General features: G+C 38.4%; 1 protein-coding gene across 1 annotated transcript; it reads right to left on the bottom strand.

Annotated features, from left to right (window-relative positions):
- Positions 1–392: 392 nt before the first annotated feature.
- On the bottom strand, positions 393–22,992 carry kpna3 (karyopherin alpha 3 (importin alpha 4)). The gene is made up of 17 exons (XM_038302389.1): positions 22,829–22,992; positions 20,130–20,174; positions 15,163–15,252; positions 13,729–13,758; positions 13,588–13,640; positions 13,404–13,499; positions 12,308–12,393; positions 11,101–11,187; positions 10,851–11,020; positions 7,891–7,935; positions 7,675–7,806; positions 7,447–7,575; positions 7,063–7,167; positions 6,783–6,854; positions 6,354–6,516; positions 3,116–3,210; positions 393–3,036 (listed from the first exon to the last, which is right to left on the bottom strand). The coding sequence occupies exons 1-17, from the start codon at positions 22,895–22,897 to the stop codon at positions 2,938–2,940; spliced, it is 1,566 nt and encodes a 521-aa protein (XP_038158317.1). The 5' UTR covers positions 22,898–22,992; the 3' UTR covers positions 393–2,937.
- Between the last annotated feature and the right edge of the window lie 3,917 nt (positions 22,993–26,909).

The raw sequence follows: 26,909 nt of genomic DNA, 5'->3' as shown, positions 1-26,909 counted from the left end.
TTTTATTACCAATGAATGTGCCATACAAACTTGCCTTTGTCCTTTTCCCCACACTACATCTTTCTCCTAAATTTACCTTATTTTTTTTTACCAATCAAGAGATTACTGTCAACATCTGCCTTAATAAGAAAATTCATCCATTTTGAATAATTTTGGAAGACGCATTACCAATAGCCTACATGCGTAAGTAAATATAGGTCAGGACTATTAACATGACATCTTTGAATTTTGTTTTCTTGTGCAGCATGTTGTTAGGACCAACTCCAAAGTGTATCTTATTCAAAGTCTGAGGCCTAGTTAACCACTACCCACTAGGTCTTATTAACTGTTAGGAACCCTGGTTATGATGACCTTATATGTATGAAACAAACACTTGCAAGCTACAAAGAACACACGGCTAAACAGCAAGTTTATTTTGGTTAGAATCAGAAACAGACTTATGTTCTGAGGGTGAGATAAGAAAGGAAACCAAAATCTGTTGACCGCAATGATGGTAGACGAGTGATGTCTGTGGTGTTGGGGAGGGTAGAAATGGTGTGGTTCATTGGGTAAAGATTAAAAAAATAAAATGTTTTGACAGCTAGCAACATTGACCATTCTTCATGGCAAACTCAGAAGGGAGACCACTTTAATCCCCTCTATCAAGATTCTCTAATTGCTTTGATTTTTTTTTATTCTTTCAGAAAAAAACTCTTCATAGTTGAAATGAAAAAACAAAAGGCACAATGATTTCTCAACTCATTATTGTCTTTAATATGCACAAGAGTTGAAAGCATCAATGAGCCACCTTAAAGAGAAGAATTCAATCTAAAATTTATAAAAAGATACAAACAATCAGAGGCGAAAACGCTGTCTGTTGCTTCTTTTTCTATTAGTCACTTAAAACAGCTTTTTATTAGCAAGTAAAAATCTTGCAAACATAAGCTTGTATCAATTCGGATACAAGACAACAAAATTGTAAATCTTTAAAGTGGCTCGGTCTAGTCTGCTAGCTCATGACTGTACACCCTCTATAGTTTTGTTCAGTAAAATTAGCTAGTCCCAAAAACAAGTCCTGGCTGTTTTTAATCAGCCCTACCAGATATTCAAAGCCCCTCTGCGATCCAGTAGCTGTTCTGAACACCCACGCCTATAATCTGAAAAGTTAGCAGCCAACCAGTGGATCATCTACAAGACCGGGGCTGGGGTCGGATTTAAAGTTAGTCACCTTAGTCCCGGGTCTAAAACACCAACTGGAACGTGGGACGGTACATTTCCAAACAGCCGTCACCGCCAAGAGTTAAAAACAAGACAAACAAAAACCCGGCCTACTCCAATTTACCAGCATTTCATCACAATACATCTGCATGTCAAGAATAAAAACAAAAATATTGCTTCTAATAACATGAAAAAAAAAACCTCCCCAGAAATCTGGATGAGTCAACCATCCAATGTCTGTCTGCTGCAGCAGCTTTGTACAGGCTTTATGTAGAATATATTTGTCAGACGGCAAGGAGAGATACACATCACTTTTTTTTTTTTTTTTTACAATTATTCAAATCGAGTGATGACATGTGACCTCTTAATCAAACAAAAATGAGTTCAGTACTCTAAAGATCAGAACCTGCACACCGGATGAGTCTACTCTTCATCAGTGAGCATAGGTCCCTTTCTGCAGGCAGACATCCCTGTGCCTCAATTGTGTGCATAAGACTAGAGGAAAATAAAAAATAAAAAACTTCCACAGATTATACCAAAGCTGAAATGTAAAATTAATTTCCATTCAAAGTGAAAATTGAAAAACAAAAAGCTAAAAATAACATTGTTGGATTCTGGACATTTCAGTTAGGTTTATGATGAGCCCGCCCCCTCCCCTTTGAGTTTTCACATTTCAGGGGGAGTCCAGAGGAAAACTGGCTAAAGGGTAAGATGTTGGTGTTTGAGGGAGGCGATCCCTCTTTTTGAAAGTTTCTGTGCCTTCATCATCCGCCTTTACATCCTTTGAGAAAAACACCAATGCTCTTCTGAAGGAGGAGAGTATCAGGTTAAATGTATGCGGCGAGAAAAAAAAATATGGCAATTTCTTCACATTTGATGAATTTCCTTAAAGAGTCCTATATGTCGAGAGAGGTCACACCAAAAAAAACAGAAGTCCCGTTGGTTTGCCACGGATTGATCCTTTTTACCTCTGAGCCCTTTCACACCTCCACCTGCCCATGGAGCCTCCTGGGAGGGCAGAGAGGAGGGGGTCCGTGGTAATCATGGCTTAGCCTGGGGATTATCGCTTTTAAAGTGGGTGAAACAGGGGTGCGACTAGTCATCAGGAAATTTTGTGACCAGGTGTGTTTAGGTGTACACTGTGATAGTGTGTGTGTGTGTGCTGGGGTGGAGTTACACCAGGAGAATCCAGGGAAGGGAAAGCACAAAAGTAAACCACAAACTAACAGCAGTATTTCTTCCCCAGGTGTGATATGACTTCCAACAGAAGTATGCACACATATCTTAAGTGTCAAAAAGTGTGTATACATATATATGCATTTCTATACACGTATATATAAATGAGTGTGTGTGAAGTATTTGAAAATGTGCTTGTGTTTCTGTCTTTGTAAAGACTTGATATTTGGCAATTTCCATCTTGCCAAGCAGGCTTTGCGTTTTCCCTCCTTCTGGTTTTACCTTTGAGTGATAGAAGCACTGGCAGCTTCTCCTCATGCAGGTTGTCAGATAAGCAGCCAGGGCTCCTATGCAGAGTTGCACTAGAAGGGGGAAAAAAAAAAACGGGACAAAAGAAAAAAGCTCCCCACAGTGCAGAAGTGGCTGCGGTTAAAATCCGTTGGAGGCGAGACTGGAGTTTAAAGATCCTTTTGTACCGGGTTGTCAGATTGTTGGGCAATGGATGAATGTCTGCGATGATGTCAGGGTACCCGTGCAACTGGTGGAACCAAACACCCTGGCTTTTTAGAAATTGAATTCCTTTGTTTGCATGTTGGAAGCAGGATCAAAGTTGAAGGTTCCTCCTTGGGTGGTGTCAGGGATCAAGCTTGGGTCTTCATCAATCTGAAGAGGATAGACATGGTCAAAGCAGATTTTAAAGCCAACATGTAATTAAAAGATAAATGAACGATGAAGAACTTACATCATCTCCCGAAAAGTACTGATCAATTATCTCGAAGGCTAATTTGTAGATATCTTCATTCTCGTGTTGCTGCAAATTTTCTATTTTCTCCAGACCTTAAAAGCAGACAGAGAGAGAAAGAAAATAAATCTTCTGCACTGCTGCTAATATTGTTAACCAGCTAAACACACTACTAAAACCCAATTAGTTTTGTTTTCTTGTAAAAAAAAAAAAAAAATTTATTAGTATGTCCAGTGGGAATAGGTTCCTGTTTTCCAGTTGTCTGACAGTTATGCAACAGTTTTTTTTTTTTTAATCTTTATTCATTTCTTTATCTGAATGCGCAAAATTGAACAGACTGAAAACTGGGGCAGGGATTTTATTTTATTCGTTCATGTAAATCACGCAGCTTCACAGGAGAATTTATTTCTTCTTTTTTGTTTAATTTTTTTATTTGTTGTGATTAAAACAAATCAGTAACAGACGGAGCATCCTGTAAACAATTAAAATAAAACCGACTCTCTCCGCTTCTGGTTTAGCTGATCAAAAGCTGGCCTCTGGTTTGGATCGGTTCCGTCTCGGGTTTAAGTAGATAAATAGCTGCAGCACGGTGGTACTGGGGTTAAAAGCTGCAGCTGGAAGGAGTTTTTGTGTAACATTATTAACAGCTAACCCTAAAAAAATAAATACATTTTGAAGAGCTCATTCAAACGTTGATAGATTGGTCCAGTCGCCCAACCTTAATTTGTTTATGATGAAGCCCACACTGTATAAAATCTCACCGTTTCTTTATGCACAGAATAAAAAAAAAATCTCTACTTCCATGTCTAGTTTAGGCGCAGTAAACACTTCAGGGAAATTAATTCTGTTCATACCTTCCTTGAGACTAAACCTTTTGCGGTGCTTCTACCTTCATATCAGCACCACTGACAAATTAGGTAGATAAAATAGTAAATAAGTGGTATTAAGTACAAGTTCCTTTTAAATTTATAGTAACATTAATAAAATGTTTAATGGTCATATAATTAAAATCAATAGAGAAGTTCAGATTATTTTATCTGAACAGAAGTGTTAAGCTAGCTCATGTAAACCCTTAAGACCCTTGCTAATAAAATAATCCAAATGGGGATACGATAGAAACTACAGGTGCTGGTCATAAAATTAGAATATCATGAAAAAGTAGATTGATTTCAGTAATTCCATTTAAAAAGTGAAACTTGTATATTATATTCATACATTACATACAAACCCATATATTTCAGATGTTTATTTTGTTTAATTTTGATGATTACAAATGACAACAAATGAAAATCTCAAATTCATCATATCAGAAAATTAGAATATTACTGAAGACCAATAAAAACAAAGGATTTATAGAAATGTTGGCCAACTGAAAAGTATGAACATGAAAAGTATGAGCATGTACAGCACTCAGTATTTAGTTGGGCCTCCTTTGGCCTGTATTACTGCAGCAATGCGGCGTGGCATGGAGTCGATCAGTCTGTGGCACTGCTCAGGTGTTATGATAGCCCAGGTTGCTCTAATAGTGGCTTTTAGCTCTTCTGAATTGTTGGGTCTGGTGTATTGCATCTTCTTCTTCACAATACCCCATAGATTTTCTATGGGGTTAAGGTCAGGAGAGTTTGCTGGCCAATTAAGAACAGGGATACCATGGTCCTTCAACCAGGTACTGGTAGCTTTGGCACTGTGTGCAGGTGCCAAGTCCTGTTGGAAAATGAAATCTGCATCTCCAAAAAGTTGGTCAGCTGCAGGAAGCATGAAGTGCTCTAAAACTTCCTGGTATGTGGCTGCGTTGACCCTGGACCTCAGAAAACACAATGGACCAACACCAGCAGATGACATGGCACCCCAAACCATCACTGACTGTGGAAACTTTACACTGGACTTCAAGCAACGTGGATGAAGTGCCTCTCTTCTTTTCCTCCAGACTCTGGGACCTTGATTTCCAAAGGAAATGCAAAATTTACTTTCATCAGAGAACATGACTTTGGACCACTCACCAGCAGTCCAGTCCTGTTTCTCTTTAGCCCAGGCAAGACGCTTCTGACGCTGTCTGTGGTTCAAGAGTGGCTTGACACAAGGAATGCGACAGCAGAAACCCATGTCTTTCATACGTCTGTATGTGGTGGTTCTTGAAGCACTCACTCCAGCTGCAGTCCACTCTTTGTGAATCTCCCCCACATTTTTGAATGGGTTTTGTTTCACAATCCTCTCCAGGGTGCGGTTATCTCTCTTGCTTGTACACTTTTTTCGACCACATCTTTTCCTTCCCTTCGCCTCTCTATTAATGTGCTTGGACACTGAGCTCTGTGAACAGCCAGCCTCTTTAGCGATGACCTTTTGTGTCTTGCCCTCCTTGTGCAAGGTGTCGATGGTCGTCTTTTGGACAACTGTCAAGTCAGCAGTCTTCCCCATGATTGTGTAGCCTATAGAACTAGACTGAAAGACCATTTAAATGCTTTTGCAGGTGGTTTGAGTTAATTAGCTGATTAGAGTGTGGCACCAGGGGCCATCAATTTTGAACCTTTTCACAATATTCTAATTTTCTGATATGATGAATTTGAGATTTTCATTTGTAATCATCAAAATTAAACAAAATAAACATCTGAAATATATGAGTTTGTATGTAATGTATGAATATAATATACAAGTTTCACTTTTTAAATGGAATTACTGAAATCAATCTACTTTTTCATGATATTCTAATTTTATGACCAGCACCTGTAGAACAGCTATCAGGAATCGCAATGGTTCAAAATAAAACAAAGCCCAACCCTGGTCAGAAAAGAAAAAAGTGAAATATGCCAGCATACAAGTTTGTGACCAATGCTCTGTTGTTAAAGCCAAGACAAAAATCTATCCTTCCAAAACAGGTTTCCACCCACATGCATCTGATGTTAATCACACAAAGCATGAAGGCAATAGATCAGAGGTCAAGGGCAGCCATCTTATTCCTCTCATTGTTTGCATGTTTTACATCATGTTTCTGTCTCTCAGGCATGTACTTTAATTATAACCTTTTATTACCAACACCCTTCTACCATTTATGATATATCCAACAAAAAACAGCCTTTTCTTTTTAAATGAAAGATAATTTTGTAAAATCCTGCAGTGGAACTTCTTTACTTTAGAATTACTGTTGTCCGTTTTACACTACGGCTGTTTTCCAAGTGGATTTTTTGTCATGGAAGAATAAAGCAGGGATGGAAAGGCACTAAAGAAATGGATGAACACAGACCTCCACACTCCTCTATGATTTCAGCAATCGTGCTGGCTTCATCTCCAGCCATAATGAGGATATTCTTGAGGCCGTCCAGAACGACCTGCACCACCTGCGAGTCCTTCACCGACAGCAGGTTACAGAAGGGAGGGATGACATTCTGCTCCACCAAGAACTCCACCTACACAAACCCATACATACACACAACATTCATACTTTTATTTCAACACAGGTACATGCTTCTGAGTGTCGAACACAACCTTACACAATCTTCATAATATTTAAAGAGCAAAGTATCACCTAAATGCTTCCCTGAACTGAGACTTCTTTTAAATGAGTAACATGTTCTGGTAAAGATTTATGCCTGAAATGATTAAATATGACCATAATGGGGAAAATTAACCATCTTGAAAGGAAACTAATCATATCCATCAAAATCAGACTCACCTGGTCTTTCCTCCCACTAATGGTGAGGTTGCTGATAGCCCATGCTGCCTCCTTCTGAGTGCCAAAGTCACCCTGTGGAGAGCCAGTCTGTTACATAGCTGTAGTACCACAGCATGTTGTCAGAGAAGTCTAAAAATCTATGCTGCATTCACCCCAGTTTAATAATTTGATCATGTTATTTTTCTAAAAGAAAATACAAAAACAGAACATTATGGCTCTTAAACACAATACTTTTTCCAAAATGCCATCTATAGAGATAAGTGAAAGGGCTCCTCCAAACCTTAGCCAGCTGGTGGACTATCATAGGAATTAGCCCGGCCTCGATAACAGCTTGGACCTGCTGCTGGTTCCCAGCTGTGATGTTGGACAAGAACCAGACAGCTTCCTGTAAAATAAACCAATCAGAAATGGTCAAAGCCTTCCACACACACACACACACACACACACACACACACACACACACTAAAAGGCTTCATTTCTGCTATGATTCAAGTTTTTGTATCAAATTCTGTTTGTTCGAAAACACTTTAAATGCTGATGGCCACATTAATTTTCCAAAAATTTTCTCATCAATTTTCACTTCAGATGAAAAACATTTGATACATACATGTTTGTAACCATTTTGAAATGAAGGAAAGCACCGTTGAGTTTGTGGCAGTGATACCTTGTTAATCTTTTCTTTAGGATGGGTGAGCAGATTGGGGAAGTGTGAGAGAACATCGCAGTTCAGAACCACCTGGGTCTGCTCATCTGTTCCCGTCACAATGTTTCCAACCGCCCTCAGAGCTGCTGTCTAGAGTTTGAAAATAAGGAAACAGCAAAAACTTCTGTTTTACTTAACAGGGCAAAACAAAAACAGTGTTTAAACTGTTCAGCGGGAGCAGCGTCTTACCTGAACTTTCACCTCCTGATGGCTGAGGAGAGGCACAAGAAATGGAACGACTCCAGAATCGATGACCATCTGGATCTGTTCGTTTCCTCCGTCCGTCAGATAGGACAGAGCCCACACTGTGTCTACTAGTATCTAAACATAAACACCCATTGGGTGAGCACAGAGCTTTTTTGTACAATTTAAACAGCCTAAACCCAATTGTCCAATGATACTTACATTTATATCAGTGTGGTATATTAGCACACAGAGAGCAGGCAAAATCTGTAAAAAGGAAAACCGTAATGAAAGGGAGCTGGAAGCAGGGAAGAAACATGTAACAAGTTGGATCAAAATGCATGCTTTATATATAAGGATATTAGCATATTAGGCTAGCAGTTCAGCAACCTAAGCTGCATCATAACATTACCAGCAGTGTGAATATACAAGTTTATGAAGTCAGTAGCTGGAAAAGTGAGGTCAAAAAACACTTGATAGGTGTTTCAGCTGTTGTGCTTCCTCTACCGTAAAGGGACTTGAATCTACTTGCTACAAGTACTTTTAAAAAGATACTACCTTAAAGGTTTGTGATCTAGAAAATGAAATGTCAGCATTTGTTATTTTGCCATCATGTTTCCCAACAAGCTTTCACAGCAGCTGTATCTGATGACATCACATAAGGCTAGAAACTACGTTTTAACTACAGTTAAACGCAACACTTTTTGTTTTGCTCCCATTTTTTTAATGTTGCACACCTGTGCACTAATCATGGTGTCTAATCGGCACCTTGATATGGCACACCTGTGAGGTGGGATGGATTATCTCAGCAAAGGAGAGCTGCTCACTTTCACAGATTTATGCCAAGTTTGAATTCATGGGCTGCATCCTCCAAAGGCCAGATTTGTGGGCCAATTATGTCATAGCGCAGCGTCGAGGTCTGTTCGGATTGTAACACTCCTCGTTATGCGTCTGACAAATGCATCCTTCTTTTTGTCCCGTTTTGAAGGACGGCCCCGGTGTATCCTACGTAGCCTTGGATATTCCGTGATTCATTGCGATTTCAAGCAAGGTGGCTGCTCCGTGATCAGAGGAAAAAAGGTACGTGGCACAAACAGTGGTGAATATTGGAAGTTCAGTTTAATACAAGTATGTGAATAGTTCTGTGTGAAATTAATGAAAATAGTTGTTTTAAATGGTTATTGAGTCAGATATGTAGAATGTAATGTTTGTTTTATTTAAATTTTTTAATCTTTTCCTGTGTACATGGGTTTGGCTGATATTTAAGGACAGATTCTAATATATCTGCAGTGTGGGGACTATAAATCTGATACGATACAGCTATTAAAGCACCTCGAAAATGTTATCAACACCCAGAGCAGCAGTGAGAAGCTTGGTATGCATTCTTTTCCTGCTTTGTGTGTCCACTCCCTTGGTTGCTAAGCGATAGAGCGCACAGGGATATAAGCCGCTGAAGGCTGGACCTGTTTGAATCGACAGCCAAGACTCTCAAGATAGAGCTGGTCCTTGGAAGGATGCAGCCTTTGAAATCGAAAACACCCAAAGACTGGTTTATGAACAATATTTTAGGGGATAAAAAAACAGGAGCAGTTTATTTTTTTGTTGAGTTTTTACTTCGATTTGTCTTTTACATTTTATTCCTCCATTTTTGCCACATTGATCCAAACACCCAGAGTCATATTCCTGGTGTATCTGCCTTTTATATATGTTGTAAAATCCTGCTGTGAAAGTTTCTCATTTTGAGCTGGAGTTCTATCAGTTTCCAACAAAAACATCACATTAAAGGAATAGTACACCCAAAACATGATTAGCCTTCATTTTCTACTCACCCCTAGAGCTGGGCGATATGGCGATATATATCGTGAGGACGAGAGAAACATGTCTATCGTGACCTTTCTCCTCTATTTTTTTCTATCGTGATAAACTTTTTCACTGTTCACTGTCATGGCCGCAAATTGCATAACTGGTGTTCTTGGTTTGGGGTTGGGATTCTCATATTAGGAAACAAGATGATCGGTAAAAAATAGGCGATGAAAGATTTTTTTCAACCCTGTCCATCTGACGGACTATGAAAACATAAAATGCAACATCAGTTGTGGTATATCGTGATATATATCGTTATCGTGATATAAAATAATCCATATTGTGATATAGTTTTTTTTCCATATCGCCCAGCCCTACTCACCCCCATGCTGAACAAAACTCTGGAGTACTTTTTTGATATCTCAAATGCATCTGGAGATCTGGGAGGCTTCTTGCTGTCTGCTGACATTCAAATAATGGAGGTCTATGGCGCCCAAGACAGAAAGGTCCATAAAAACGTGTCAATATTCCTCCATACTGCTCGTCCAATGTATTCCAAGTGTCCTGAGTGGGTAGCGTCCATAATTTACTCGAAACGAAGTCATTTAGAATGTTTTTAGAGCATAAACAGTAGTGTATAGGATTTCCTAATAGCGCCCCCATGCGCGCTCACGACGCTACGGAAGCCGGCAGACCAAACCAGCGCATTCAGCTCGGCAAAGAACTCATGCTCTTCCTCAACACTGAAGTCCTCAGACATTTTTCTTTCGTTGTTTTTCTTTGCACAGGTAAACAGCACATTTCTTCTTCTACGCTTGCATTATCGGCAGAGCAGACGCTGAATGCGCACTTCCTTCCGGTTTGGTCTGCCGGCTTCCGTAGAATCGTGAGCGCGCATGGGGGCGCTATTAGGAAATCCTATACACTACTGTTTAGGCTCTAAAACGTTCTAAATGACTTCGTTTCGAGTAAATTCTGGATGCTACCCACTCAGGACACTTGGATTACATTGGACGAGCAGTATGGAGGAATATTGACACGTTTTTGTGGACCTTTCTGTCTCGGGCGCCATAGACCTCCATTATTTGAATGTCAGCAGACAGCAAGAAGCCTCCCAGATCTCCAGATGCATTTGAGATATCAAAAAAGTACTCCAGAGTTTTGTTCAGCATGGGGGTGAGTAGAAAATGAAGGCTAATCATGTTTTGGGTGTACTATTCCTTTAAGAAAAGCATGGCAAAACGGCTGATACAATATCAAAGCCAGTCTTCATCACAGCTTATGCTTCTACAAGAATAATTAACCAATAACAGAAGATTCACTGGTGCAGATCTAAGATGTAGCCAGTAAAGCATACACTCCTCTCCAGACATGCTCACCTCTTGCACAGTCTCCATGGGTGGAGGGGGATCCTTGTTGCGACATAGGTTAACAATGACCCAGGTAACATTGCGGAGGAAGGTGATGGGGATTGATGGGTTGATGAAAGAGAGCAGAGGCTTTACGACACCCAGGGAGATGACATAATCCCTGCACTGTGGACCATCACCTGAGCAGGAAGTAATAAACATGTCAGCCTGGGCTTGAGCTGCTAACTTGCGCACACCAGCATCAGTAGGTTCTACTTACCTATAATGTTTCCTAAAGCCCATACAGCCTGTTCACAAACGTTCTGGTGATGGGACTGGAGCAGTCGCAGGAACAAGGGCACTGCGTCTGGATGTACAAACAACAAATCAAAATTCTGCCCGAGGTGACAGCTTGTGCAGCTCCACAGATAAGCTTGTTTCCAGGAAACACTCAAAGCCAAAATAAAACAGAAATCCAAAACATCACATAAAACCTAAGCAGAGAAGACAACAAAACCTTCATTAATAATTAACAGCCTTTTCTTGAGAATAAAAGAAACTGTTGGGATATACATGCCTCCCCAGGGCCATGCCTCAGTGTTGGCTCCCTGCTTTGCTAACATTTAAAAAAAAAAAAAATCTTAAAAATCATTATATGTTTGCAACAGATCAAGCATCTTTTTTATTAAACACCAACATGTCAATTTCTGATGAGAAAGAAAAAGAAATCAAATTATCTTTTTATTCTAATCCCTGGGACAAGTTTTAGTTATTATCATGGATACAACTAAATAACCCTGCATGAAAATTTTAGCACTAATAACTTGGGGGTGATTTATTACATCCTAAAGTAATATTTGCCACTTCTTGTTAGGCATGCAGATTTCACTGGTTAAGATTGGATGTTACATATTTTCTTTATTACTGCAATGATGATAAATTGGTACATAGTATCATGGACTGGAAGACCTTTGACGGAATTACATTATTAATTACATTCATGAACGGTATGCTTGTATTAAGATTTGGTGGAGCTGGTTTATTGTAGAAAATGTTTTTGGAAGACAAAGATATTCTGGCAGAAACACATGACTGTCTTATATCCACAACAGCAGCTGTAGCCACCTGCATCATTTCCATTGAAAACATGTTGCTAGAAAGGAAACAATTACCCAAACTGCCCCATCATTCTTTTTATACTTCTCGCTACCTGGAGTCTATGTTACAATAAACAAGCACAAGAACAACAAGCATTATGTGTTTATCTCAACTCCTACAGTCATCTTTATAACATATTCCTAAGATGCACTTTCTTACCTCAAGGGAATGATCAGACTTACATTAAAATTTAAAAAGCTTAAGATTTACCTTCACATTAATCTTTGTTTCACTACCTAGTAAAATGTTTGTTTTTTTAAACCACCACTTCTCTGAACAAAAAAAAACAAATCCTTGTTACTGAAGGGGGTAACACTGGGTCTACATACTTGATTTGACCACAGCCTGAGTCTGTGCTGATGTTCCAGAGGCAATGTTGGTCAGAGCCCAGGCAGCCTCAAACTGAAGAGAAGGACTGGAAAAGTAAGAGAAAATTAAATCAGCCAGAGATTACAATAAGTTGTAAGATAAAAATTAACAAGAAAAAGGACAAAAAAAAACACCCATGTATGTTTTTTTTTTGTTTTTTTTTTTGTTGGGGGGAAAAAAACAGAACATCTTAATTCCATCCAATTCCCAAATCATTGATCCTTAATAGGTTGGTAATTGTATATTCTACATGGATTATGTGAAATAAGCATTGAGGTTTAGAGTTCAAACTTTTTATCAGTATGAAGCTATGTTAATGAGGAAGGAGTAATACATTTTTTTTTTTTTGAAAAACTGATGCAACAAAAGGAAAATATCAAAATATTGTGGTCATGGGTGATTAATCCATCCACCACAATAAATATTTAACTTTCTCCAATAAAGATCTGGAATTCTTGATGGTTTGTTTTACTCTTCTTAGCACGGACGGCAAATAAACAAGACATTGCTATGGTGCGACAGGCCTGTTGGTAGTAAATCAGGTCTGTTTTCTCCAAGAAAGAATTCAGAGAACTCAATTTAAAGATATTTAGTACTGCTGGATAAAATCAAAACTTAGCTTCTCGTCATAATAGTAAATATATATTTTTTTTTTTTATGAAGAGCAATCGATTATACAGAATGATCTCTAGAAAGAACATGTGTTCCAAAATGTAGCTGTTGCGTGATCCACTTCTTCCCTATAGTTCTTACAACTAAGCTATTTAATCTCTACCCTCAGTGGATACAAGGTCCTGGGAATTGGGGAACTCTTAGAGACAGGAATGTCGATATATTTGGCTTGGCCTGAGCTGAGAGAGGCAGCCAGCTGCCCTGCATGCCTCAAGCTCACTCTCACGTGTGGTCGCAGTGGGAAATAACAAGCTTAATGCACACCTAGCTTCTGTGACCATTAGAAAAAAAACTGCCACAGTGGCATCAGATTTAGAAAATTACAATTTGTTTTTTTTGTTTTGTTATAGAAAGGAATAAAAAGGAAAAACATAGAACACTTACTTATCATCTCGTTCAAGGCATTTTACTAAAATGGGCAGAATCCCAGACTTTATCAAGTCATCAATGGGAGGGTTTCTGTCACTTGAGAGAAGTTTTCTGACAAGATAAAAATAAAAGTTTGAAATTATTCTCAATCAAAACCATTAAGTTTTAATATAAACTCCTTTATTTTAGAGCTACTAACCGGGCTGCTTGCACTGCACTGAGCTGTATAACTGCATTGTCGCTGGTTGCATTCTGTAGTAATACAAAAAGCATTATATAACAGCCACTAACAATTTGCAACATTTGATAGTGCAATTCAACAATTGAATTAAACTCCTACCTGTAAGATTGCCTCAAGTGTAACATTTTGCTGCAAAATAAGAAATGGAGAATATTAACAGCTGTGGAGATTTAGCAGTATAGACTAACACAGACCCTGTACATGAGCAAAATGCATGTCATAACTGGTATCAGATGGTGAAGTCATATTCCGCCACAGACGAATGCTAAAACCAAGGAATTTCTTTATATCAGTTGCAATTAATCCATATTTTTCCAATTTCTTGGACACCAACGTTGTGATAATGATTTTTTTGTGATATACATATAGAGACTTGTGTAAAGAATTTAAACCAGTCTCCTGAGTCTATACCTTAGTCGTATTAAGGGATGAATCATTACTCCACAGTGATGTCAATGATATTTAGTCAAGCTTCAATTGATTATGTAACAAAAGATTTTTATCAATTCAGTAATTAAGTTTCAACACTTTTCTTTTTCTGCTTCAAGAGTGGAAGAGGGAAAAAACAAAGTTTGAATATGTGCAGCTATTCCGGTGTAAACATCGACCATGATCCGTTTCTTTTCTGATATGCAGACAAGATTAATAGTTGTTACTCAGAGTCAATGATTAGTAGTTCTTATGGAAATGGCGAGCATCATTTTAATAAGAGTAGCATCTAATGAATGTTTGAAAGTATGAAACGGGATCCTGGCAATCAACCTACCGGCTCAGTATTAACAGTCTATTGAATTTTTTTTTCAAACTGCAAGAAAGGTTGTATATGTAGTCAAGGAGGAAACCGATGCTGAATATTTTGACATCAGTCTGTCAGATCCCTGTCTGTGCTGCTGACTTTTTTAGGCCGAATCTTAAAGCCGATTGTATTTTCTACCTACATTTGCATAACAAAATAATAGCAGTTGTTATAAAGGCCTCAATATAAACAAAAAGAAACATTAACGCATCAAACAACACACCAACAATAGACAGGACAAAGAGGGATTCGCAATGCATGCTGCACTTTGTGTGATGTCATAACATGGCTGCTAAATGCACTAAAGAATGTTTTATTGTAGATAAAAGAAAAAAAAAGAACTATGATTAAACACTCAAAGTTCAATGTATTTAAGAATAAGTTATAACTTTCATACATCACAATATGAATTCACAAGTATCGCATTTTGGAAAATATCCTCAGCACGTCAGCAGGGAAGATGAATTGCTTAATAATCCCCTCTAAGCTCTAAATACCCTGTTTTCTGAACTATGTCGTTCACAGGTTGTTTTTCAAGCTTTGCAGTATGTCTGATTTTCAGGTGTACGATAAATGTTTTGCTTGCCTAAATCTTTGTTTTTATACTTTTTGCTTAAGAACTATAGGCTTAGCATCATAAAGAAAGCCAATCAAAGGCGAGTAAATACAGCCTCTTTTCATAGAATTGAACTGTTATACCTTCCCCATCTTTGAGTCTAACTTACAGCCACACTTACCCCTTTAAAGTCTGAGTCGACATCAGAATCCTCCAGACTCTCCTCCTGGGGAACATTTCTCTTCTTCAGTAAATGTTCGTCTCGTTTGTTCTGACCAAGGAAGAAAACACAAAAGCATTGAGGGCAGGAATTCAAAGTGTTTCTACATTAATGAATGTAGAAAAGAAAACAATATATAGATTAAAGTTATTGAACTTAGATAATAGCTTTATTCCCTCTAGCTTCAACCCAAATAGAAAGTAGTTTCAAATGAACATGTTTTTATTTTTTTCTACAAATGCCTCTTTAAAACAGGACACTGAATCTAAAACCCAACACACTGCAACTCTGAAAGCTCATATTCATTCAGCATGCGTCTACAAAGCATGTGAGTCAGTGGTAGGAGGAGATTCCCTTGCCCTACATTCCTGTGCATCATGCCTATGTGCGTCACTGATGACTAATCATCCAGTGCAGTACTTCTTGTTGCTCTGATCCAGCTACAAGGAATGCGCTAGACTCAGAACCACTTTAGAGCTTCACATAAGAAATATTCAGCACCCATTTTTAACCAGTATGCTCCCATGATGTGCTGATAGTGTTTTACTGCATCTTTTTTTTTTTTTATTAAAAGGAGCCATATCAACATGGTGCACTCCATTATCTTTAAACTATTAAGTTAAAGGTTGAAGATGGTGCTCAGACACAGACTTCCTTTGCACAACAAAAACACATGTAGGAAAAACTTCAATGAATGTCAGATGTAATTATGATGTTCAAAAGAATCTTTTAAAACGGTAGTAATGACACATTTCTGCTAGATAACAGGTATCTTTAATGTTTTACCATTTCATGTTCTAAAAAGTGAAGAGACGGCACACATCGGGGTAGATTGTTTTTCCCTGCATGGCCATTCAGACTATTAAATGCAGCCCCCATCAGAGTCCAGTGTGAAGCTCTCGCAGCCCTAAGGTAACCCACAGTGTACACCTCACACAGCAGCACACCGTTTACGGGAAGTAATAACGGATGCTGATATCTCTTACACAAGTTATTGAACAATGGAAGATGACATCATTATGGTCACATCATAAGGCGAAAAAAGATTTAAAAAAAATAATAAATAATAAAATATTTACAATAGTGGGGTCCCGATACAAATTTTTCCATCACTGATACAATACTGATATTGCAGCTTTAAGATTTGGCCGATATCAATATTGACCTGATACGATAATAGCACGAATCATACATAATTTTACTACTTATTTTGTACTGTAGAATGTTAGAAAAGGACTTGATCAAGTTCCGTGTTGTTTTTTGTCAACGAAATAATTTTGTTGACGTTCCTTTTTTTCATGGCGATAACGGGAACCTACGTAAGTTTTCGTTGATGGGACGTTGATGGGACGAGATTACATAAAAACGTTAGCGGGTGGTCTCTCATATGTTTAAAATGCATCATTGTGCTGTAATCTACTAAGCAGTATTAGCCTTGCTGCTGCATCCTGTTTGGTCATGCTGCTCACCTGCCGTGCAGCGGCGCACATTCTGCATGACCACAGATGGACCACGGCAGCAGCGGCAATCTGGAATGGTCCGGCGCTGCGCTCAACTTGGACAAACGCTGTTCTTCCAGCTGTGCTAGTGCATAAATGAGTCTTTGCGTGTCACTTAGCTCAAAGTCTGCCCTTGTGCTTCACACTGACGGTTTGCTCTCAGCATTATGGCTCTTCCTGCCCTCGCTACTTAGCCGAGTAAACTAACCCCACCTGCCAGCGGCCAAAATCATTTTTGCCTGCGAGTTGGTCTAGCCTCGATCAATGCCCCACGCCCTAAATCTGGCGTGGAAAGCGGGCAGGGTTTTGAAGGCGTGACGACAAAACTGCACGACTGTAGGTGCGCCCTATTGAAAGCTAAAAGTTTTCTTTCTGTTGTTCAATAAAAATGTTTTAAGATCATTTGAGGCGAGAATGTACTTTAAATAGTCCCTATATGGTCCATTTACCGATTTAATGCGTAATTAAAGAAACAATTTCCAAAGTTGAGAGGACCGCAGCAACCAGGAGACCTCCAAAGCTAACGGAGGCCAGGGCTAAACGCAGCCCGTCTGCAGCAGCCCTCTCTTGGCTTAGCAGTGTTTGAAGGACCGCTGGCTCTGATGGCGATTTTTGACTCAGCTTTGGAATCAGTTTTGGAAGGATTAGACATTGGGGTTGTTATTGAAATGTGAGCAGGAAGAGGCTCAACGCTCATTCATTTTTGAGAAGGACATATTCACCAGTTTACCAACAACCCGTTTGTTTACACTCCCCCACCAGCTTCCGCTTACTATGTCACAGTCAGTTGAGCTCATTGGTCAGAGCGTTGGCCAATAGGCACAGACAGCGGTTTGAAAGACAACAGGTTGTTCTCATCAACAATCTTCCGATGTCTCATTCATCAGGGCCAGACTAAATAACACCTTTCATCTCCCATTTAGTCTGGTTTACCAGGCTACTCACTACTTAAACTGTAAGTGGCTGATCATCTTCTGCCAAGCGTAAAAAAACATTTTGTCCAGCAGGATTTCATTTCTTCCAACTCATGAGGTTATGCGAAATCTTCTTTCATTTCAACCAAAAAGAACAGAAATTATACTCAAAAGCAAATACTTCATTGCATCCAGATGAAAAGGTAAATGGAATACTGTTCTCTTAGTTCTTGTTCTATCTTTTCCTATATGATATAAATGTTTCCTTGTATTGTCATTACAACATCCTCAGTTTCCTTTGAACATTTAAACATTTAGTAAACATATTCATAAAAATTTAAGATCCAGATTTCCATGGCATTATAAGGCAATTATGTAGGTTCTCTGTTTTGTTTTTAAATCCCTATCTACCTATCAGACCTATCCCTATCAGAAGACTATCTACTTTGATCCCTGAGCAGCGGCAACCATGGGGCAAACTATAAGAGATGATCAATAATGATACCAATATTGGTACGGATCATACGTTCCTTTACTTATTTTGTAGTGTGGAATGTTAGAAAAGTTGTGATTAAGTGATATTGGTCAAAGAACAATAGTCAACATAAACGGGTACAACATTTTTTTTACTGATAATTGAACAACTGACTATTTTTTTTATAATACCAATGGGTAACATCAACTTTAGACATGTTAGAATGTTCAAGATTTAAGGTGCAGGCAGATCTAATCCAATAATAGTTTTTAGCCTAATATCAGATGGAGACATCCTTAAACACAAACATTTTACAAACTATTAGATTTGATTTAGCACCACATATGGGAGTAACAAAATGTGCTTTAAGGAAAAAAAAAAGGATTGGCCTGTTTTGAATGCCATGCAAATAGGGGCAAAAAACAAATACATTGGATTAGGTCCTGGGTCGCATCTGCCAGCAGGGTTAACAAACCCCTAAACTAGCTCTGAAGTCAATCTGAGCTGAGGTTCTATCATTTTGTTCCAATCTGGAGGCTGTGCCAATAAAAATCCACAGCATTAGAGGGAAAACAAAAACAAATCGTTGCAGGTTGACTTGAGCTCTATCAGAGTTGAAAAAGACATTTGTGTAGAAAACATCAAAACAAAAGTGCACAAAGCTGTCATAGGCAATGCCAGTGAGAGGCGCTCTAGCTTTCCCATAGATGTAAACAAGGAAAAAAGACAGGGGTTGTGTCCAAACATCTGCCCTAATCACTACATAGGGCAGTATATAGTGATTACGCCATTTTAGACCAGCGTCCGAACATCTAGTGGATGAAAAAGTAATGAGCTCGAATTTTCCCACAATGCACCTTGAAAAGTAGCAGTCGTCCATGGTCACGGGACCAGCAGATATATCTCAGATAGCTTTGCAAGAGCTAAGCATCCTGGGATTTATTGTCACAGCGACCAACGGGGAGCGAAAAGTAGTGATCATCTGTCCAACGGTCAGTTAACAGAGTTCACTATAAAGTCCACTACATAGTCGCCACTCTATATAGTCATTGAGGGATTAGGGCAGATATTCGGATACAGCCAGGATGTAAACAATGAACCCAGCAGGGGAGAAAAGTCATTTAATTGGACTTCATACTTTCTTATTCTGGGGCGGGTTTCAACTGTTGCGAGTCCACCACTGCTTTGTCTGCACAGTACCACCCATCTGACTAAGAAGTTTGGTAGTTTCAAGCCGACTTTATCATGGAGGGTCTAAAAACTCCCTCTGGGAAAATGGATTTCTAGAGCAACACCTCGAATTGCAACTGACCTAACAAAACTATGTCAAACCAGCAAAATGTACAAATCTCTTTTTTATTTAAAAACGGTTTCCAAATGGCAACCGTTTAAGTAAAATAGAAATAGGACTAAGTAAAGAAAACCATATAAAGCCAGAACATCACCTGAGAAAAAAGTGCATAATAAAAACCACAGGCCTGTATGAATACTAGGGAAATATCCTTAATGGTTTTCTCAACCTTCCTACACCACTGGTGCTTCCACCACCGCATTCACCCCCTCCCACACTGTAACACTACTGCCACTTCATCACTCTCTGGAGCCAGTTTTCTGAACATTTTGATTGGTTTCTGAACCAAAATGTTCAGGCAACCTTATTTACAACATCTCTGTGTAGAAATTTCATTTGCAGGCTGCTGGTGCCCATGACATCAGAGACAACCCTGTCAGGGCGGTTAAGTGCACATAAACCTCCAAGGTGTTCAGACAGCATAAATAATTAAAGGTTTTATCAGAGCACCTGTTTGCAGCAATACTGAAATGAAAAATGTGACGTGTTTAGTTACCCAGTCTCCCTGCACTGTTATCCTCTACAATATTTCCAGACTACAACAGAGGGAGGATCAAACACTTTAGAATGGCAAAGCTTTAGGCTGACTCTTTGGACCGGGTTACACACTGAAACTGCTTTGGTGGGGAAAAACTACGTCGTGTCCATAGATTGGTGTAAGAGAATATATAAACATTAACACTTCTCACCTTTCTCAACTCAACTGTCACCTCATTTCGATGTCTTCTCATAGTCTGTAAAAAAAGAAAAAAAACAGTAAATGACAATTTTATTTATAAACAATAACAGAAGAGGTAAACATTATTGGAGGGCTTTATTAATGTAATACACTACAGTGTGTATAATCATAAGATATGAGGTCAAAAATAAAACAGTTTGTTTAGATGACATTTTTTATTTTTTTTAACAGAATCATGTCAGAAGGATCACTTGAAACAGAAAGGGTCTGTAAAATAAGTCAAATCAAGTCCAACTGAGCAGTTGGTTTATGCAATTGCTGTATTTGTGCGTCTGCTGGGTTTCCAGATAATCCAGAGCAGTTGGAAATGGTCTATGATCTTGTGACTGTTTAAAAAGGTTCATGTTGCCTTCCTAAATAGCCTCTTACGTAATTTGGGGCAGTCATAACCATGGACGCGGGGGAAGAGAGGCATCTCCTGACCACTGCAAAGGAGCGAGAATGCTGATACACAGACCCAAATAAAACGGATTCCTTTACAGAGAATAAAACATCAAATAATCTGATCTTAACCATAAACAAGCCAACCACAGAGGATTTAACGCGTTGATGGCTTATATGTACACTGAATATTTGGATTCTGCATTACTAGCATCAAACTACCCATCCTTATCCAAGACAGCGAAGTCTTATTAATGGTATTTTAAAAGTTTATGGCCCGAATGTCAAACTGCAGTCCTCGGAGGCCCATGTCCTGCAACTGTAAAACATCACTCCGCCTCAATGCATCATTTTCACATTATCATCAGCAGGACTCTATAGAGCTTTACTGCATGAGATCATTTGCATGTGATTCAGAAATGATGGTCCAGGGACACATTCAAAAGCTAGCAGAAATAACTGTCATTAAATTTCAGCACAAGATCCTGAGATGTTCAAGTGCCTTTTTTGGACCACTTCCATGTTTTAAGTGTTGCTAAATATTGCTTAAGGTATAGTGGAGGATTTTTGTGATTTTTTAAAAAGACTTGCTGTATAATTCCCTTTTTTTTTCTCTGGGAGTCCAAGTTGAAATTGCCACAAGACAGTTCCAATATGATGAGAGGAAAGTCAAGAGTTTGGCAAGTTGGATTAGGTATCTACTGCCACACAAAACTGTGCAAGTTGCAGAAGTAGTTATTCACACCTTTACATGGTCTGGGTCTCATTGAACCATTCACAATTCGTTAGCAGGTTCCTTTAGTTTTTTAATTTGATCACATAAAATTGAAAAAATTACTTCACTGACATGTAACAATTGTAACTAGAAAAGGATCAAATTGGGAATGACTGTGCTTTAACCTTCAAGATGCATAAAAAGCCTTGATCAGAAGCTTAATGTCTTCTGTGATCTAAGTTGTTTCGGCTTACTTGACGGATGATAAACTTATCTTGATTGACAACTATTTAGAACAAAACTAGATGGGTAATGAGCCTGTGACATTTGGTAAGTTAGTGTTTTAGATGCTCTCTGCTCTTGCACTCCATATTCAAATGATTGCATTACCTTCTTATGGTGTCATGAAGTGCAACAGAAGCCTTTTAATCACTAAGATATTTAAGTTAAGTGAATGGCAGCTGGGAGACATCTCAAACATGCAGGGACAGAGGGCCCTGAAGAGCAGATTTGAGAAGGACTGCTATATAACAATTGCATTATCTACACGTATTATTACCAATTCTGCAGAAAAAAACGCGAATGTGGGTTTAAATGCACATGTTTTGGGATTCAAATATGCTCATGGGTAATTGAGAAATGGACCTATTTAAACTAGACCTACAGGCGTAATGATGCGTATCTCAATGCAGAATTGCAAACGTGAAACGCAAAAACAAAAGCTGAAAAGCTTTCAGGAACATTTGACTCAAAGCTGTGATTCATAAACTTAAACACATGTATCAGATCTGTATGTTAGAGCAGGTAAAAGCTGGCTTTTATCAGAACTGCTAGTTTAAGTTAACGCAATCTCTGTTAAATATCCGACTCAACAGACAAAGTCTGGAAATAAAAATTTAAGATCGCTTTAATGTCAATCCTATGGCGAAAAAACCTGTGGGGTCAAAATATCGTCATTTAGCTCAGCGTTTAGTGGCTTAGCTTGGTTAGCCTCCTCGCGGCGATAGCTAGCTAGCAAGAAGGGCTGGGTATGGTAAATGTGGACAAGTCACTTAAGTTTATATCACATTTCATTTTATGGATCATAGCATTGTGACAAGGTATGGGAGTAATTTTAAGTCGGTAAGCTTGTGTCGGCAGTAGAACGCTGGAAATGCCGGGCAGGGCCCAGCCCAGCCTGTGACCCGGTGTCCATCCCACCAGCAAAGCTAACCTGACAGCTACACCGCCAGTCCTCAACATTTCATCAAATGTCATGAAGCTTATGGCTGAACAGGAGCGGTCGCTCACTCTCCACATAATTAAGCGACAACCACAGCTGTGGTCATAACACGTTCAAACATCCATGTCGCTTTTTAGTGGGACATCTGCTGAGAAAATCCTTCTGGTAGTTGAAATTAGCTAGCTAACCAACTGGCTAGGTAGCTGACAGACTGACTGGTAGGCAGCTTCAGCTGGGGCCAGACTACCTAACGAGGCCCGCAGACTTATTTATTGCGCTGTAATATAGATTACAAATATCCCCTTTTCGTTTTTCTTTCGTGTAAGCTCACCTCGACATCGCGGCCCTTGTTTTTAAAGCTCTTGATACGGTGGTTTTCCAAGCCGGCGTTGTCTGCCATGGCTGTGCGGGGTGTAACTGTGACTCCGGCTTTACTGTAGCTGCTCCGTCAAAGGCACGGTAGCTCCTGCGCTGCTGATGGTTCCGAAGGAGGGGGAGGTAACAGATCGCAGAGTGAGGGGAGGAGTTCCTCCTGCCTGCTGGGCTGCCCTGCTTCCCTCCGTAGCTAAATTCACCTGCCAGCAGCAATCCTGGGGAGGGAATCCTAGGATTTCTAACCAATAGGCTTTGATATAACCTACAGGTGCATGTCATTAACTGATGATATAATCAGAATGGTACAGTGAAAAAAAATATATATATCTATATATATATATAGATATATATATATCTATATATCTATAGATATATATATATATATATATATATATATATATATATATATATATATATATATATATATATATATATATATATATATATATATATATATATATATATATCTATAGATATATATCTATAGATATATATATATCTATAGATATATATATCTATATATATATATCTATAGATATATATATCTATATATATATATCTATATATATCTATATATATATATATCTATATATATATATAGATATATATAGATATATAGATATATATATATCTATAGATATATAGATATCTATATCTATAGATATCTATATATATATATATATATATATATATATATATATATAGATATATATAGATATATAGATATATAGATATATATATATAGATAGATATCTATATATATATAGATATCTATATAGATATCTATATATATATATATATTTATAGATATATATATATCTATATATATATATAGATATATATATATATATATAGATATATTAAGGACCAATAAGCATGTTAAATCTCGATATTATGGAAGAGAATATAATACAATAGAATAGAAAATCCTATTATTGTCCCACAATAGGAAAATGTGGTGTTTACAGTAGTAAAAAGATAGGAAAAAAAATGTGGACCTTAAATGTATGAGTATGAAAAAAGGATTAGAGCCACTGAAAAAAAAAGTTAACTGATTTTTTAATTTTATTTCAGTATAATATGAGAAAAAAAGTCAGAATTCTGACTTTAATCTCAGAATTCCAACTTTTTTCTCAGAATTCCAACTTTAATCTCAGAATTCCGACTTTTTTTCTCAGAATTCTGACTTTAATCTCAGAATTCAGACTTTTTTCTCCGAATTCTTACTTTAATCTCAGAATTCCGACTTTTTTTCTCTGAATTCCGACTTTAATAACAGAAATCCAACTTTTTTCTCTGAATTCTTACTTTAATCTCAGAATTCTGACTTTTTCCCTCAGAATTCCGACTTTAATCTCAGAAATCCAACTTTTTTCTCAGAATTCTGAGTTTAATCCCAGAATTTTGGATCTTAATGTAGATGGGCACCATGAAGGAAGAGATGTGGGAGCACTCAGCTCCAGTGACAAAGATGTGATTTTTTTGGGATGGCCAGTAACACACTGGTGAAAAATGACGAAATTGGGCAATTTCATAAATGGAACAGCAGAAGGTCATTAAAACAAGAGCTAGTCTCTAAAACAGGCATGGCTACAGCTTGATGCTAAAATGTTTAGCTGTTAGAGTTCAGTCAGAATTCTGAGAAAAATTCAGAATTCTTTGATTAAAGTCAGAATTGACTTTTTTCCCATATTAAACTGAAATAATATTTATATCAGTTAACTTTTTTATTTTTACAGTGGCCCTAATCCTCTTCCGAATATGAGAAAAACATACTAGTGCAGAGTTAAAAGATAAACCATGGGCGTAAAGAACTGGGGTCTCATCCCTGCTTTCTGTGGATTGCTCAGTTCTGCTGGCTTCCTCCTGCCAAGAGGAGGAAGGAGCCAGACTGATTTGCAGGTGTGAAGCGGCTGGTTTGAAAATCTGTTCCTCCAAGTCCTAAGCCATTGTTCTATACCGGAAAAGGGTGGCTTGTCTCTTTCAAGTTTGTTGAGAGGTTCTGCCTCAAGTGGAGGGATTCAAATATCTTGGGGTTATGTTCAAGAGTGAGCGGAGAATGGAGCGGAAGATTGATAGACGGAACGGTCCGGCTGCTGTTATAATGCAGACTCTGCTGTGGTCTGTCATGGTGAAGAGAGAGCTGAAAAAACAGGCAAAACCTTTGATTTACCGGTTGGTCTATGCTCCTACCCTCACCTATGGTAATGAAATCTGGATCATGAATGAAAGAATGAGATCCCGTGTACAAACAGCTGAAATGAATTTCCCCCGCAGGGTGGCTGGGCTCTCGCTTAGAGATAGGATGCAGAGCTCAGTGATTCGGAGTAGATCTGCTTGTCCTCCATATTGAGAGGAGTCAGATGAGGTTGCTTATCTTTTTCAGATGCCCTGATCCCACCAGGAGGCCCAAGGGATGACCCAGGACAGGCTGGAGGGACTGTGTTTCTCGGCTGGCCTGGGAGCGCCTCAGAGGGAAGTCTGGGGGTCTCTATTGAGATTGCTGTCCCCTTGATCCTTTCCCGGATGAAGCGGGAGACTACTAGTCTTGGGTTAAGAAAAACAACTATTGTATTGGTGCTGTGGAGGCTACATGATCGCTCTGCTTTTTTACTGTTACCTTGTTGCAGGAAGGTTGGATCCCAGACAGGGCTTTTCTGCTTGGAGTTTGAATGTTCTTCATGTGCAACCCTGTCTTTTTTTTTTCATTAGGTAAATGACTAAAACTGCATGCATCTGATGTAAGTTAATGGATATGTCTTCAAGGTAATCCACAAAGGATGCAACCAAAACGAAAAAAGGAACTGGCTTTTATAAAAAGTTAAAACCACCAACAAATGTCAAAGCTCCAAGACTGATCAAATTCAAATGTAAACAATGCATTTTTCCTTTTTCAGAATCTCACAATTTTGCTGCCAGGATGTGGTGAAACTACATCATATCCAACTTTCTGTTTCACTTTACACTTATTCTTTTTTTTTTTTTTTTTTTTTTTATTAACACATAAGCTAAAATGGGAGATAAATAACCTTTATTCTCCCCCTCAGGGAAATTCAAAACTCTTGGCGGCAAAACAAACAAACAAACAAATTGAAGCATTCAGATACAAATATATATATATATATATACAAAAAAAGGGAGACATTATAAATTTCTAACACAAAAAAGCTGATAGATATGAACAGAAAATGAGTGTCCAGCTGAGCAGGGTCATATTAAATACAATACAAAACACTTTTGGATATTGATGAATAAAAAACAAGATTGAAAAAGCAGGAGATACAGTTATAAAAATAAGCATTTAAACACCCACTTAAAAGCCATGTAGAGATCTGAAATTGTCATCAAAGGTGCATGTCCACTGTGAGACATAATCTAAAAAAAAAAAATCCAGAAATCACAATATATAATTTTTTTAACTACTTATTTGTATGATATAGTTGCAAATAAGTATTTGATTACCTGTCTATCAACTAGAATTCTGACCCTCAAATACCGGTTAGTCTGCCTTCAAAATATCCACCTCCACTTCATTTATTATCCTAAATTAGATGCACGTGTTTGAGGTCGTTAGCTGTATAAAGACACCTGTCCAACCCATAAAATCAGTAAGAATCCAACTACTATCATGACAAAGACCAAAGAGCTGTCCAAAGACACTAGAGACTAAATAGTACACTGCCACAAAGCTGGAAAGGGCTACAAAGAAATTGCCAAGCAGCTTGGTGAAAAAAGGTCCACTGTGGGATCAATCATTAGGAAATGGAAGAAGCTAAACATGGCTGTCAATCTCCCTCCGTCTGAGGCTCAATGCAAGATCTCACCTCATGGGGTCTCAATGATCCCAAGAAAAGTGAGAAACCAGCCCAGAACTACTCAGGAGGAGCTGATCAATGACCTGAAAAAATCTGGGACCACTGTTTCCAGGGTTACTGTTGGTAGTATAGTAATACGTCATGGTTGCATGGATGGTTCCCCTGCTTAAACTAGTACATGTCAATGTTAAGTTTGCCAACGACAATTTGGATTATCTAGAG

The sequence above is a fragment of the Cyprinodon tularosa genome, unplaced genomic scaffold (genome assembly GCF_016077235.1).
Source record: "Cyprinodon tularosa strain WSP-4 unplaced genomic scaffold, ASM1607723v1 ctg49, whole genome shotgun sequence".
Taxonomy (NCBI): domain Eukaryota; kingdom Metazoa; phylum Chordata; class Actinopteri; order Cyprinodontiformes; family Cyprinodontidae; genus Cyprinodon; species Cyprinodon tularosa.
Note: the sequence above shows the minus strand (reverse complement) of the source record. Positions and strands in the feature narration are given on the sequence as shown.

What these genes read in the sequence shown, in the direction of transcription:
- kpna3 (XM_038302389.1), bottom strand. Translation starts at nt 22,897, where the DNA reads ATGGCAGACAACGCCGGCTTGGAAAACCACCGTATCAAGAGCTTTAAA. An exon ending in ACAAGGGCCGCGATGTCGAG is followed by an intron (nt 20,175 to 22,828) that starts GTGAGCTTACAC and finishes CTTTTTTTACAG; the next exon opens with ACTATGAGAAGACATCGAAA. An exon ending in GGCTTTAGGAAACATTATAG is followed by an intron (nt 11,021 to 11,100) that starts GTAAGTAGAACC and finishes CTTCCTGCTCAG; the next exon opens with GTGATGGTCCACAGTGCAGG.